Source organism: Idiotropiscis lumnitzeri, chromosome 9, assembly GCF_059441095.1.
Source record: "Idiotropiscis lumnitzeri isolate Australia: NSW breed Sydney's pygmy pipehorse chromosome 9, RoL_Ilum_1.0, whole genome shotgun sequence".
Classification (NCBI taxonomy): Eukaryota; Metazoa; Chordata; class Actinopteri; order Syngnathiformes; family Syngnathidae; genus Idiotropiscis; species Idiotropiscis lumnitzeri.
In genome coordinates, this window is record NC_142399.1 from 15,774,611 (window position 1) to 15,789,707 (window position 15,097).

A 15,097-nucleotide genomic window follows, 5' to 3' on the forward strand; every position below is an offset into this window, starting at 1 on the left:
ATAGATTCATTTATACTGCATCTGTTGACCATAGCTGTCAGGATGGAGGAGGTTGGTAATGTAACATGGGACGAAGGAATGATGGCATTTGTAGGTGAAGAAGATGGGTGGGTGTGCAGAAATTGCTAAGGAGCCGGTGAAGGGTCAGAGTGGTTGGGTGTGTGCTGAGTTAAAGCTGGATGTCGTTCGCGTAAGTGAAAGGTCACTACAAGGCCGTGCATATAAATTGCAAAGTGATGGAGAGCAAGTTGTTGCATTGTTGTTGCACACCTTGGTTGACTGGAGCTCTCTGGATGCATTTTTCACTTTTGGACATGTATGAGTGGACCCAGTAATGGAGTAGCTCTTACTCCAGAATGCAGCATATTAAAGTTAGAAACTAACTCAATTCAGCTTCGTGTTACAAATGTTGGCTTCAACACTAATAGACGCTTTACTAGTTGTAGCGCACCTATAGAAAAACAACTATTCTCACCTACATGCACACCCGTTGACAATTTAAAGTACGATATCCTAGCATGCACATTTTTGTAATGCCTGCCTGGTAAAAGCAACAAAATTTTTTTTTTTTTTCCTCATTCAATGGCCTGGGGCGTATATTCATGCAATATCCAACCTCGTTCTCAAATTCAACTGGGATAGGCTCCAGCCCACCTGTGACCCTAATGAGGCATTGTAGAAAATTAATGGCTGGATCCATTTTTTTTAAAAAGTTTCTCATCTTAAATATTTGATGTACTAAAACAATATCAAGTATGTCAATAAATGTCATCTGGTTAACATTCCAAAATATAGCAGCCTATTCCTTTATTTATCACACTCAGGGAGGCTTATTTTTATTTTTCTGCAGAATGTGGTCATATACCATTAACAAATGCATGGAATTAAACATTCTAGCTCATATGTCATGGAAATGTTTAAGACTCCTTTAAGAGGCCACATCCAATTAAAGTTCACAAAGAGAGAGCTAAATGTGTCAAGTCATTTAACACCAAATTACGGAACTGTCACAGCACCAGCCATTATTTATACTAATTTTGGAAGGCTTTAACTAAAGGCGTTTTTTCTTGCTTCAACGCATAATTGGTCAAATACGCACAAATATTCGCAAGCGCTGCAACTTTCCATTGACTTAAAGGTCTCATGCCACAGCTATTTTCTGACTAATATTTTTTAATAATCTTTGATCTAATATTTTGATCTTCCCAGAATGCCCTTCATCAAGAGTTGGTCAAAAACACCTGTATAGTATATATAATATATAATAATTTAAGATTAGATATGTTAACAAGCTTAGCTCTGATTGGATCACTGCTCTCCCAAAAATGAAAATGGAATATAGCTTTGCGCTGACTAGTAGTCTGCTATATCTAGGCATCTTGTGGCAGTCAAGCATTCATAACGACATCATATTGATCATTGTGAAGCAGAATTGGCTAGTTTTGGTTGTTAAGGGAACGTGATGATTACTTCTAGGTCAAATTGCTACATTGACTGTTCAAGCAAGTGTTTCCAAATGTGCCGGTGAAGTGAGGCATGGGACCGTTAAGAACACAGTTACAAGGTGACAAAAGGTGCTAAAAGCCTGTAAAAGAAAAGAACATGCTTCTGTTGATTTTATTTGGGTTTTCATTCCCACCAAATAATTACTGATTTCGTTGAGACTTGACCCAAAAAAAATATATAAAAGGACCTTGGGCCAATAAACCTCAGGTCTTGTGCGAGTTCAAAATCAACACGTTTTAGCTTAGACGTGGACATGAAGAACTGTTGGCTGGCGATTTCATTCTCCCAGTTTGTTTTTTATTTCCCCTTTTAATTCTATCTTTTTTTTTTTTTAATAACAAAAACATTAGACTGGTGTTCCATCAATGAGAGTGGCACGGTCCTCATTAATATTAATATTGTAATGCTGAATTTAGAGAGAAGGCTAATAATTTTAAACATGCAATGCTTGTACATTGTACAAGAGAGAGAGAGAGAGAGAGAGAGAGAAAGAAAGAGCGAGATATAGATAGACAGAGAGAGAGCGAGAGAGACAGAAAGAGACAGAAAGAAACAAGGAGACAGACAGAGAGAGAGAGCGAGAAAGAGCGAGAGATAAAGAGCTAGATTAAGAGAGCGAGAGGGACAGAGACAGACAGATAAAGAGAGAAAGAGGCAGAGGGACAGAGAGAGAGAGAGAGAGAGAGAGAAAGGGAGGGAGGGAGGGAGAGAGAGAGAGAGAGAGAGAGAGCTCTCTATGTCTCATCATGTCATTATGCCATACACTACAACTGTGTTTTGAGAGATACATTCCATTCTCTGGCAGTGCAAACTCATGTTTTGGTACACTTCCATTAGTTGGGAACATAATACTAATATCATCAAACATTTTCTATATTAAGGCAGAATGCCCCGTCCCCCACCCCATGCTGACCTAATGCCCATTGCGCCCCCCGCCCCCCGTTAATACGTGCTCCGAGTTCAACACTGTACCGTGACGCTTCCCCGTCGCACATGAGCACTTAAAGGCTATACTTTAAAACGACAACAAAATAAAATCATACAAGGACATCGTTTTCAAACAGGACTGCTGTTCTGCCAATGAATATGCTTGTACCTCCCCAGCTGTGGAGGATGTGTAATTGCATTCTGCAGATGCAATGCGGCAGGTTAAAGCATTCTCCAAACGTTATTCCATGTCGTCATCTTGTGGCTGCCTTGAGCATCACACAAACGTCTACTTGGTGATATCACATATCTCCGCCTTGCAGGCACATGATTGAATGCTTTACTGATTCACCAGGCACGGCTCCATGATTTCTTTCTCTGTAGGTGCAAAGGCCCCGGGCATCCACCAGAGAGGGGACATCCATTCTTGTCACTTTAGATAATATCAATATCGAGCCTCAACTGAGGCTACCAGTAATTAAATCGACATAAATTAAGAAGGATGTTCCCCCCTTGTTTAGCAAGCATAGTTTTTATGCATAATCATGAAATAAAATATTGACTGTATGTAGACGTATTTAGGAAAGTACATCAATCACGCTGAGAGAGCAGCTGTTAAAAGCCACTGATGCCTGCAAAAATATGAAGCTGCTGTTGTCTCTTGAGTCCCAAGATATTCTCCATGCAGGATCCTCCAAAAGTTTGAAGTCATGCATAAATCTGTTTACCCTCTAACAAATATTACCAGGAGGAATTTCTTCCTCAATGAACTCCGTGATATTTGGATAGTGTAGGGAACAGGGGAAGAAAAGCTAATTCGCTCTCACTAGTGACCTCAACTACATTTAAGAGCCTGAAATGGAAGCCCGAAGAGAGTCTACCTCTAAACAGCAACCAGGCAATTCTTGCATCCTCAAATGAGGTAGCAGAAGAAAGTAACTTACCAGACTTACTGTAGTTCCATGGATGAAAGAGTTTCAAAGAGAATTTCCCATGATAGCATTTGACTTGATTAGTAAATGTTTATAGTTCTGTTGCGTGTGTGTGTTTTTTTAATGATCTCTATGTAATGACAGAAATAATGCAGATCATTTTTAGAATTCCTTTTTTTTTCATGTGATAAAATAATAGCATAATAATTTGAATAGTTTGGTAAAAACAAATAATAGTGTCATTGTGGTGGTGTGGTTAAAACCAAAAGATCCCTACAGGAAATATAATTGTTCTTGATTAATGAAATATGTACCGTACTGTTGAGTAAATAATATACCAGTGGCTTGTATAACCTTAATTTATAGTTATATTGATTATTATCCCTATTTGTTGCATTTGACATGAGGTTTGGCTCGACAATAGGGGGCGCTAGTAACATTGAAAGGTACAAACACTAAATAATGAAAATTAACTATTATGTTAAAAATACTTTTAAATATTTCATTTGTTTTATTTATTTATTTTAGTGAGCGGCGATTCTGGGGTCAGAGGTTTAGGGTTACTGAGTTCAGGCCAGGTAAGGTAAATTCATTTGATTTCAATTTCATTCCCACAATTATGAAAGAGAAACATAACATTTTTGGTTGTTTAAATGATCAGTAATTTTATTTTGTTGTTAAAAGATTACTTTTTAACAAACTATTATTTTTGATATAGCTTATTAGAAAGGGATATATTTAATAAAAAGATTGCTCACATTTTTGCAGGGCCAGGATTCAATTTAGGGCTGCTTGAGGCTATCAATCTAAGTTTCTCCTGCCTTTTATGGGAACTTTGCCACGATATTGGATGGGGCTCAGCAAGACAATGTCGAGCCAGGCGTTTGGATAAAAACACATTTGGTAGATTTTTTAACTTAATCATAGGTTTCTAAATAATATTACTGACACGTAAGCTACAGTGAAGACTACACTTGGTTTTTTTTCTGCAATGAAAAACATCTAAAAACGCTTTGGCACCATAATCGTCTTACAATGTTAATAATTGCATTTAGAAAAGCAACACATTTATGTGGTTTAAATTTGAATAAAGTAGCAAAAGAGCCTCATGTAGCTCTGGAGCTGCGGGTTGCAGACCCTTGATCAAGATAATGTTGGCTCTAAGTCAAGGTAGGCTCAGGGAATTAATATTAAAACATTTTGTCATCCGCAACGTGCCGCTGTTAATGTTAGCTTGCAATGCTAAAGACCCAAAGTTAAAATAACTACATTTCTATCATACACACAAACCATTTTATTGCTCTCATCTAATTCTTTACAGTGTACATGCACATTGGTGGAATTTATTCACAAATGGTAAAGCAGAACAATATTTAGATCATTACAGCGCTACGGTAGAAATACAATTTACATGAAGACGTCCCAGGTTGGCCGTCGACGTTACCATGAGGTATTATTTGACAACTTCCATAACATGAAAGGAAAAAGGGTTCGTCCATCTCTGAGAAATGTGTCCATTTTGATCTGTGCTCCACAGGAAAGTCCTCGCATTTTCGTCATTTAGGTCAATGTAACCAAGGGGTGTCCATGATTGAGTTGCAGCTATTGAGCCGATGCCTAAAAAAAAAACTCTTATCTTAAACCTTACGCCATCTTTATTGCGACAAAAGCGTTAAGAACCCTCAGTAGTTTTTCTACTGTCACTTTCACTTGATCTATGAGCATTCATTTCCCATCCTTTTCACAAGACGACCATCCACTGTAAGAGAAAGGTGCCGTATATAAAACCCGACAGTGTTAAATCATTTTTGATTTTTTTTTTTTTCAATCTCTCACTGCTTGCCTGCTTCCACAGGACACAGCTCAGTCTAATATTGTAACAGCTCTGAGGCTGAAGATGAGAACAGAACCGAGAACCTGAACTTTTGAAATGAGAAAGCATTGACAATCAAAGCATCGAGTCGTTTTTTTTTTTTCTCCGTCATATGTAACCCAAGAAAAGTAAACCAACCAAAGTGGAACGAAACAAAAGTTATACCCTGATAAGCATGCAGAGAGAACAAAATGTAATCTAAAATTATTTGTTATCAGACAAAGACGAATGATCTCGTCTATTTCAAACTTGAAACAGTTACTAAAGGCAATGCCTTAATCATTAAATTCAATGCACATCATGGAAGAAACTTGCAATATGAGCAAACGAACTCATCCCAGTATAAGTGAAAGCATGTCACAGCAGTACAGAACACAACAACAAATTAACATGCAGCTTTGTTCTGTTGTCTGACATATGAGATGTCACGTTCATCCGTAGGCTGACAGCATGACGCTAAAGTATCCACGTTTGGGAATGCACTTTTAAATCTGATTAGAATCTTTGGTTTACATAATCCCCATCAAAAGATATCAAACAGACTGTATAACCGTACTGTACAGTAAGTCAAGGTTGTGCTAAATGCGTCATCCAAACACTCAACCATGTCAAATACAATGACAGTAAATTTGCGTCCGTATTGCGTCTCTGCTTTTTTGACTCTCTCTCTCTGCTTTTCTGTTGCTTTCTTTTTCCAAACTTGTTGAAGTACGCAGGCAGTCATGTCGATTACTTCTATGCTTCAATGTAAACGCGTCATTTTACAGCAGCCTCCTGAAATAGTCCAGAAGATGCCATAGTTTTAAAGCTTTTAAGAAGCTTTGCGAGTATAATGACATCTTTAAAAATAAATAAATAAATAAATAAATAAATATAAATACTTGCAGTGACATTTTGGACTCAACTCAAAATAGCTAAAACGATGACATAATTACATGTCAAACAAAGCACTTCACTCATAACCCACACCGATAATTGATATCACAGCACCGTATTTCAAAGGAAATATTACAATAAAAAAAATCCATAATTTGTTAGTTGAGAAGGAAACAGACTTGTTAAATTTGTCTGTCTCTCTATTCCACTGTTAAAGAGAGAGTCTGCTGTCAAAGGAAGGAACAACTTTTTTCTCTCCTGTGGAACAAAACCGTATTTGTTCAAATGTTAAATAATGAAAATGATGCCAATATGCAAAAGCGGTGAATGAATGATACGGTCCACTAATTTGGTTATAATGTGGACTATTCATAGCAAACTAATCAAATCATGTATTTATCTGCTGTATATAAGGTAGTATTAAGTCTTATGTACTAAAGACAATTAAATAAACACGGTTTGTGCTATTTCATGGGTCTGGACTTTCTCAAAACACTGTCCTATTATAAGTTTTGTTTTTGCATCTGCTATTTTTAATTCCTGCCACTCAGCATCCATTTTACGGATAATGTGGACCCTCAGGCAGAAAAGGAGAATAAATCAAATCTCAATCGTAAAAATTCCGACAAATAGAGGAATGTCCATTCGTCCTTTCACAATCCCGGTGGACATTTCGGATATAAATCACAGCTCCATCTTCTTTGCGTTAGTCACTAACAAACCGCAAGGGGCACAATTAGAAGAAATGTGCTACAGCGGGAAATATGCAAACTGAATGATTTTCATATTTGGAAGCATTTTTTCCCTTTTCATGTCAAGCTTTTCTGTGTAGCAGACCTCACGAGTCAGCATTAAAAATGCTAAAACAGTGGCGTTTAATTAAAATAGTGGAAGACTTTTTTTTTTCTTCCTCAAAAACAATCTTGTATCATTATCATTATGTTGCTGCTTTAAAAATAGTAAAAACTCACCTCAGAACCACACCTAAGTCACACTTATCGTACGTACAGTGAAATAAACTCCCGGTTTAAATACTGCTAAAAGTACAAATAATACGTCCAATAAAGAAGATTAACGAGGACAAATGACAAGGGGAAAGTGACTCTTGAGTAGTTGTCTATGTGATGTGGATTTTTTATGTGACAGCACGTTATGAAACTGAGAAGTTTGCGAAGGGTGGCCAGAACAATGAGACACCAGTTGGTTGGTTCTGGAGGGGGAGCCTCAGGCTTGGGCTCGCTGCCTGTCGGGCTGGATGGGTCGACCGACAATTCGGTGGAGGTGGGTGCAGCGGCGGGACCTGCGTCAGGTTCCTTGCGTCGCTTGGCCCTTTCGGAGTGGCTGGAGATGGTGGTGACGATGCCGTTCATTTCGTCATCAAAGTTATGCAATTGGTGGCCATACTGTAACAAGGGAAATTAGATTGTTAGTTGTAAATGGAAACAATAATGACAGAGCTTACTAATTTATTGATGAAATGACTGAACTAAAGAACTCATGAATTGTCTACTCTAATTGGTCTGTGCTTTTATGGTTTTGTTACTACACTACGCCAACAAAATTTCCAAAACAAAATTTGTCTTAGTACTAACTTGTACTAAATGACAACATAAGAAACTAAGACACCGAATAATGCGCAATCACTAACTTGTGATCTCCTAAGCTATTTTTTAAAGGGGGAAGTTGAGTCAAAAATACTCTTTTCAACATCCTTTATGCATCTTCAATATAATCTAAACACGGTCTTCTGTCCTCAGTTAGTATAAAGTACGTAACCTAGACTGCAAGCTAAATATTGAAAGAGTTCCAAGAGAGGGACACGTCTTTATATACCCTATTCAGTATTATTTTCCATTGCACTAACTATTCTCTTATTTATCTAATTTATATATTTATCTGAATTATTGTTGTATTGCACTGGAGAGCGGAGCTCTCTAATCTCGTTGCACACTTGAGTACAATGACAATAAAGGGATTTCTGATTCTGATTCTTATTCTGATCTCCTTCTATCTTATTTGTGAAAAGATTATGCTCTGCCAAGGTTCCTTTGAGATCGATGCTTAAAGAGGTAAATCGTTGTTTTTTCAACCTCTCGTGCTGGTTTAATGAGTTTTCAACAACTTGGCTGCTGATTTCAGTGCTCAGCCGCTAAGAGGTATCTTGAGAAACAATCAAATGCATAAACAGGTATAAAAATGACAAGAGTGACATCTACTGGCCAAATAAGGACACAAAAACTCTTGTTTAGAACATGAAAGTACAACCTACTTGACTAATAAATGAGGGGCGGAACACATGGTATTCTGATTAATATTGCATTCGTAGAATATGAATTAATTTCCGGGAGCTGCCATTTTGCTCCTTGCGCTCAACTGAAATGACTTCACAGCATTGAGGGGCTGGCCTTGCGAACGTCACATGACCAAACTCAAAAAACAAGTGGGCAGTGACGGTTCTTTCCTGAGCCCTTAGAGACTGTGATATAATTTACAGTCAACAGCAAGTGGCAAAATGGCTCCCTCTAAGATGCCTAGAAATAGGTCGATTTTGCATCTCGAGTCATATTCCACAAATGCAACATTAATCAGAATATCATGTTTAGACTAGAGGAAGCAAATAGAGCATAATATTGTGAAGAATATTTTTGGACTTCATTTCCCCTTTAAGTTTTGGTTTGTGAATAAATAGATACAGTACCCATAAAAAATAAGAAAGTCACACCCGTGCTCAGTATCTAAACCCTTTCTAATCAGTGAGCTAAGTGTAACGACCACAACGATGGTAACAGCAGGACAAAATAAAAACAAGAGTGCCTCACCACCAGCATGTGCGAGTCACTGTAAGTGAGGGTGCAGAAATGAGCCACAGCATACTCTATGAGGGCTCCAAAGATAAAGCTGAAGCAGATTCCTAAGTACACGTCAATCGCCTTGATGAAACAGTTGGCGTTCGGTAGCGACGTGCGAGCTCCCATCATCAGAGTGGTCATCGTCAGTACTGTGGTCACTCCTGGGATGGAACACATACACAGTGCACATTCTTTGATAAACAAGGTCAGCTAGACACGTGGTGGAAATACTAGTTTCCACTTCCAAAGATTTGTGCAACGCCTTGAGCAGAATCCTAAATTCCCACTCCCTCGAGATCAGGCTTCTCCAAACACCACGGCAGTGAACCAGTACAATGAAGGTGGACTACTGGAGCCCACAAGATCTTTTATATTTAAAAAGGGGCCAGATTGTCTCCCTGTTACCTATTGGACATCTTGCCTCTTTCCCACACTGTCTTTGTATGGTAAATTACGTCCAGAAACTAAGCCTCCTTAAGATAAGGAAAAAACACATTGTTTTTATGTAACCTTTTATCCAAAATGTTTTGCTTTGCTTTATAGTATATGTATATATATATATATATATATATATATATATATATATATATATATATATATATATAGTTTATGTATAATTTTAAACCATTAAATTATTTGTAATTTAAAAGCATTAAATTGATCACTGAAAAAAAATACTGGTTATTGTAATGAAGTTTGTTAGAGAGAGAAAGAGAGAGAGAGAGCGAGAGAGAGAAAGTGCTGTATCATCATGTCATTATGCTAGACAGTAGCTGTGATTTGTTGTCAATAAAGTCGACATTTTACTGTCAAACTTCTCCCACGATCCATGGAAGACGTTACACTGTATATTTGTCAAAACATCGGTTATTATAGCCAGGCACAAAGCCTTGATGTAAGCTATATCGCTCCACTGAGACATCTCAATTATGCCCCAATATCCCAAAATAGCTGCAAACTACTTTTAAAATACGTTTTCTCACCTGAGAGACTTTTTGAACACATGAAACAGACCAGAGAAACCACAAACATATCTTGCAGTTCACTTGCCAGTGTCATGCACGGACCCCATGGTGTACTGCACTCCCATCGCCCTGATATGAATGCAAATTAGGGATGACACCATAATTGCCAGGCTTGACTTTTTCCATCCCACAACGACGCAAACGCCCCATTGCACCCAATTATACCTGTGCAACGTCTAGCAAAATACCAAAGAAGGCTGTGCTTTACGCTAGACTGGGAATGAAAACAGGGTTTTTAATTTTATGTAATTGTTAAATAATGTTAGTTGTTTGCATTTTGTAAAATCCAGTGTGTTGTTCATGTGACGCTTTACATAATTAGAAGACATGGTTCCATGTGAAAATGGTGTACTTACCTCATGTGTTATATTGTTATCCATAGTATAATATATTTTTGGCAACTCATATTTTTACACACTGAACGATTCATTACTTCTGACTGGTACATACCTATACAAATTCGTGCTGGAACAGAGGACAGGGAAATCCAGAAGGACACCCAAGAGAGGACCACCAATAGGCTTGATGGGACGTACGTCTCCAGGATGAAGTACAGGATACTCCTCTTCAGCTCAAAGTGGAAGACCAGCTTTGGGTAGTGACCTTTCAGACAAAAGACAGCAAGCATGAACAGTAAGTCCCTTTAGCAAATACATTTGATTTTCCAGAAATGAGCAGACAATAGAGGAAGCATACTTCTCCTGTATACACTTGTAAAGTATAATTATCTAGATATTACACATGTTTAAAAAAAACAAAACACTGAGACACAAGCAACCATAGAACATATTGAGCCGCCTCCATGTCTTACAGTTAGCAAAGTGCTCTTACATTTGTACACAAAGCAAAAAGAAAATTGTTGCTATCCTTTGATTAAAGAAAGACAGAAATGTCAGAGAAATACCTTTACCATAATACACACGAGCTTCTGGGAGAATGCCCTTTGTGCAGATGAGCTAAGTATGGATGCCAAATAGAAAAGAATACTGCAATAGGCCCTAGTTTATTGAGGGGGTTATTTTTCAGACAGAAATCCATTAAGTATGCATAATAACATGGTTAATACCAATAAAGAATCTGATGAGGTGCGTTATTATTCATTCTGGTATCTGTGACTTTGAATGTGTGTGGCTTTAAAATGCAGGGCTCGGCTGGTTGAGTTAGAATATTAAAATGCAGAGTTATGTACTCTTGGTTTAGGATAGTGGCTGGCTGTTAACTGGCTAAGATTTGGAAGAAACTGGCTAACCATTTGCTTGTTTGAGCATTTAAGCGTCTTTGGGCAAGCATCATTTGCGGCTGAGCGAATAGAGCCCATTGAGTTCAGGGTTACTTTTTTGTCAAGACCTCATAATGTTTTGTTTTTTTTCACATTTTCTTGGACCACCTTAATAAGGCAAGCAACACCTGAGTTCCATCTCAGTAAATTTGCATTTATACTTTTCTCATTTTCATGTTGATTCAGTGACCATTAACAGAGTTTAGCAATCATTTTAGTCCATGACTGTAGCTTTCGAGCTGTTGCTCCTGTTTGGCAGTATTGATGACAAGAGGAGTCACAGACCAAGAGTATTCCATTTTGGACTTTTCTCACCCATAACTCATGTATTTTGAATCCAACAAGACAAAATTAAGTGCCTTGCATAAAAGCAAAAATAATAACAAAAAAAAATATCTGAACCCTTTCCAGTAAGAACCATTACCATGTTGCCATTATAGTTACCAGTTTCATAGATAGCCTCTGACACAGAGGTGTAGTGGTCCTCCACGGTGTACTGAGCAAGTTGAAGAGTGTCAAGGCCACTGACAGACTCATTTCCTCTGGTCCAGTAGAACATGACATCATTGATGTTGTAACCCCCTATGGAACAAGAAACCGATGAAAATGAAACTTTTTTTTTTTCAGGAACATTGCACCAAATGAATTTTCCAAGCGGTATGTCAGTGGAAATTAATCACTTCCCTTTAACAGAATTCATCAAATAAGCACACCAGGATATCATCGCATTGCAGCAGAACCATCCTTTCATTTAACACAGTGCGATGCACTCTTAGTCAAGTGGAAATGCAGTTTCTGCATTCAGCTTTTGTCCTCGTGTGACACAGCAAAGCTGTTATTAATACAAGATGGGGAGGAATTGGGGAAGGAGAATGCCACTAAACCAAAATGCAGCACTGCCTTGGACACCTTGGAAAGTGAATTAACTGTGCTCCACCCACAGTTATGTTCATAAGGGATTACACGATAAAGTCCTTCTTATAGCAAAGTAAGAGCACAACGAATTTAAAAGTCCTTGGAAAAGCTAGTTTCAAGAGGATGTGTTCGCCTAAAGGGGGATACAACGTTCAAATAATTCTGCTTTCATCGCAACACCTGAAATGGACAAACTGTGTAAGAACCTTGAAAACATTGTCAGTGTTTAACAAATTCTAGCCACAGTGGAAACCGAATATTCTCGCTGTAATAGAGCTAACACAGTTTGACAAAAAAAAAAAGTCCAATAGGAATTGTTAACCGAAATGCATTCGTCATGTAAAACTCCCAATAAGAAGCAAAACTCTTGCCTCATACAAACCACGCTAATCATGCATATTGCACATGACCCCAGAGAGTCTCGCTAACCCAGATCAAGCTTTGAAAAAAAAATACATGTTAAATGTATTCCTTCTATTATAGCAATTTGGCAAATGCCTACATCTCCAAACACGTCAGAATAATGTGCCTTGGGAAATCATCATCTTAAAGCATCATTTCACAAATTATTATTCAAGATGATTTCACACGGAGTAATGTTTGGAAACACTGGCATACACATTCGTAGCTGTATACACTCATTTAACACTACATCAGGTGCCGTGTTTTATAATTCAGCCATGACAAAGTGGTGTTGGTCTTGAGGGGTGTAAAACTGCGTTACATCTTGAGATTTGTCCCTTTTTGTTGATGTGGCCTCCTTAGTTTAGCGTAAAGGGATGGGAAGAATATTTCAAACAGACATAATATGTATTCATGCATTTTAAAATGTCCTGTTTATATGACATTAGTCAAAACTGGGCATGTTTATCATTGTAATTAGACTGTATGGGGTGATCTGATGTTGTGGCCTGTTATTGTACGCAGTGATGGCGCTCCCTTTACGCAGAGCACGCACAGTGCATTGGGCGCCATTGTCCATGGGGGGGGGGCACCACCTCATCCATGGGGACACTACGCATCATCGAGCACGACGTGTGCAAAAGCTCGGGGGTAATAAAATACATGTACTGCTGTTATGTGCTGGTCATTTTCAAAAGTGACTCGAATGGACCGGATGGTGACTATTTTGGATCAGATTCATTGCAGGACTTATTTATTTTGAATAAAATTTACAAAGAAACGTATGAAATGTCAAAATCGTCCGGACTGCTTGTTATCGTGGAGGAGCGCGAATAGCTTGCATGCTAGCCCTATGCCCGCCACTTACACATAAACATTTCACTAATTCCCATCACGACTCATTCACAGCCTTAATATTTTAAAGCCATATTACCAATATAATCTGCTAAATTTGTCACTGGGAATACAAAAAATACAAACGCATTTTGCAGTCAACGTCATGTCAGTCACAGAACGCGCGTGTGTGCGTGGGTGTGTGCGCGTGTGTGTGTGTGTTTGTATGTGAGGGGGTTAGGGGTGGTGGTTGTTTCAACGTTTTACAAATTAACAACCCAAAATCACGTGGAATGGTTTGAAATCCTTTATGAAGCTACCAAATATACTTTCCCTCGCCAGATGACGTTATCGATCTCCCTACCTGTCTGTCTGTCTAGCATGGTGCACAAGTGGTTAGTTTGTCTCCTTCACATTTCTTGTGCTTTGGGTTTGAATTGTGGGTGCTCAGGTTTCCTGCAGCATTCAAAAACCGTGCATTTTAAACAGCTATAAGAGGGGGAAATAAATGAGAGATATATAAAAATAAACAACATATTGATGTTTTTTTTTTGTATTAATCTCTTTTAACATATCAGGTATTGGAGCGATCCAATAGTAATAAAACATATTAAAGTTGCATTACTTTAATATTATGGTACTTTGATTACATTGCTAGCTATATTTTATTCATTCCAGGTAACCAATTTAACAGTCAGATGCACCACCCACACACGAGCACAGAAAAATTGGGGCGACGAATTTTTTTTATTTCGGGTTGGTCTGACTTTTCAGTTAAGGGCACCCAACGCTGGCCCTGATTGTGCCTCACTTTGAAGCAACAAATATCATTTAACCTAATTGGTGTGCTTCTCACATTTTTCACCAGAGGGTGCAAGTGATTACTAAAAGAACCAGTGAACTAGTTCTAGATTTCACTTTAATTACTTGTCATCTCTCCGTGTATTATTTAACGTTTTATTGACTGTCTAAATAATTAACCAGAGCCCCACATAAGGGCAATAGTTCAACTTGTATTTGTTTTGCCAAGTTAAAGCCCTGACATGACTGAACAACTATTAAATATGTGCTGTAAAATATCTGAGCCAAGGGTTCTTTCAAACTAAAATGGCGCATAACTCATACTTTGCTGTCAGAAACGGCTAAATATTTTACCACAACCCAAATCAATGTTCAGCACCCACTCACCGTGACACCACACTCTGCTGTCAACTGACTTTAAAAGATTTTAAAAAGAATTAATCTTTGACTACATCTTCACAGTGGGAGATATGCAAGACATAAAGAATAAGGACGAACAGAAAGTAAGAGGGAGATATCAGTAAAGAGAGTCAGAAGATCAAAGAGAAACTTTATGGAAAAGCGTAAAAAAAAGCGGCGAAAGGTGCAGATATTTAGCTGGGAATTATTGAGGCAGCGGAGGAGGGAGCCATCATCCTTTCAGCTTCAACCTCCAGATGTCTATATGTCTGTTGAGGGGATTGTAGCTCCTTCACTTTCAGCAAGCCTCCCCTTCCCCACAGGTTTCCTTTCATTTTGGCATTGATGGCTTGGTAGGCTTTTGGCAGGGACCAGAATGGGCTAAGCCTGCATGGGTGGCTGTCATTTAAAAGCATGGCATGAAGCAAGCAGATCAGCGAGGGTGGCAGAAATCACAGAAGGGATCGTTTGGTTCTCAC

The 15,097-nt window shown here is 38.3% G+C and overlaps 1 protein-coding gene across 2 annotated transcripts in view; it reads right to left on the reverse strand.

Annotated features, from left to right (window-relative positions):
- Positions 1-4,647: 4,647 nt before the first annotated feature.
- Positions 4,648-15,097, reverse strand: part of gabrzb (gamma-aminobutyric acid type A receptor subunit zeta, b) — a 43,497-nt gene continuing 33,047 nt past the window's right edge. For both annotated transcript variants that reach the window (XM_088304925.1, XM_088304924.1), the window contains exons 7-10: positions 11,712-11,849; positions 10,439-10,591; positions 8,934-9,124; positions 4,648-7,517 (exon numbers count right to left, since the gene is read on the reverse strand). In XM_088304925.1, the coding sequence (XP_088161051.1) occupies positions 7,152-7,517; positions 8,934-9,124; positions 10,439-10,591; positions 11,712-11,849 (848 nt within the window). In that variant the 3' untranslated portion in view covers positions 4,648-7,151. The remainder of the gene's footprint in view (positions 7,518-8,933; positions 9,125-10,438; positions 10,592-11,711; positions 11,850-15,097) is intronic.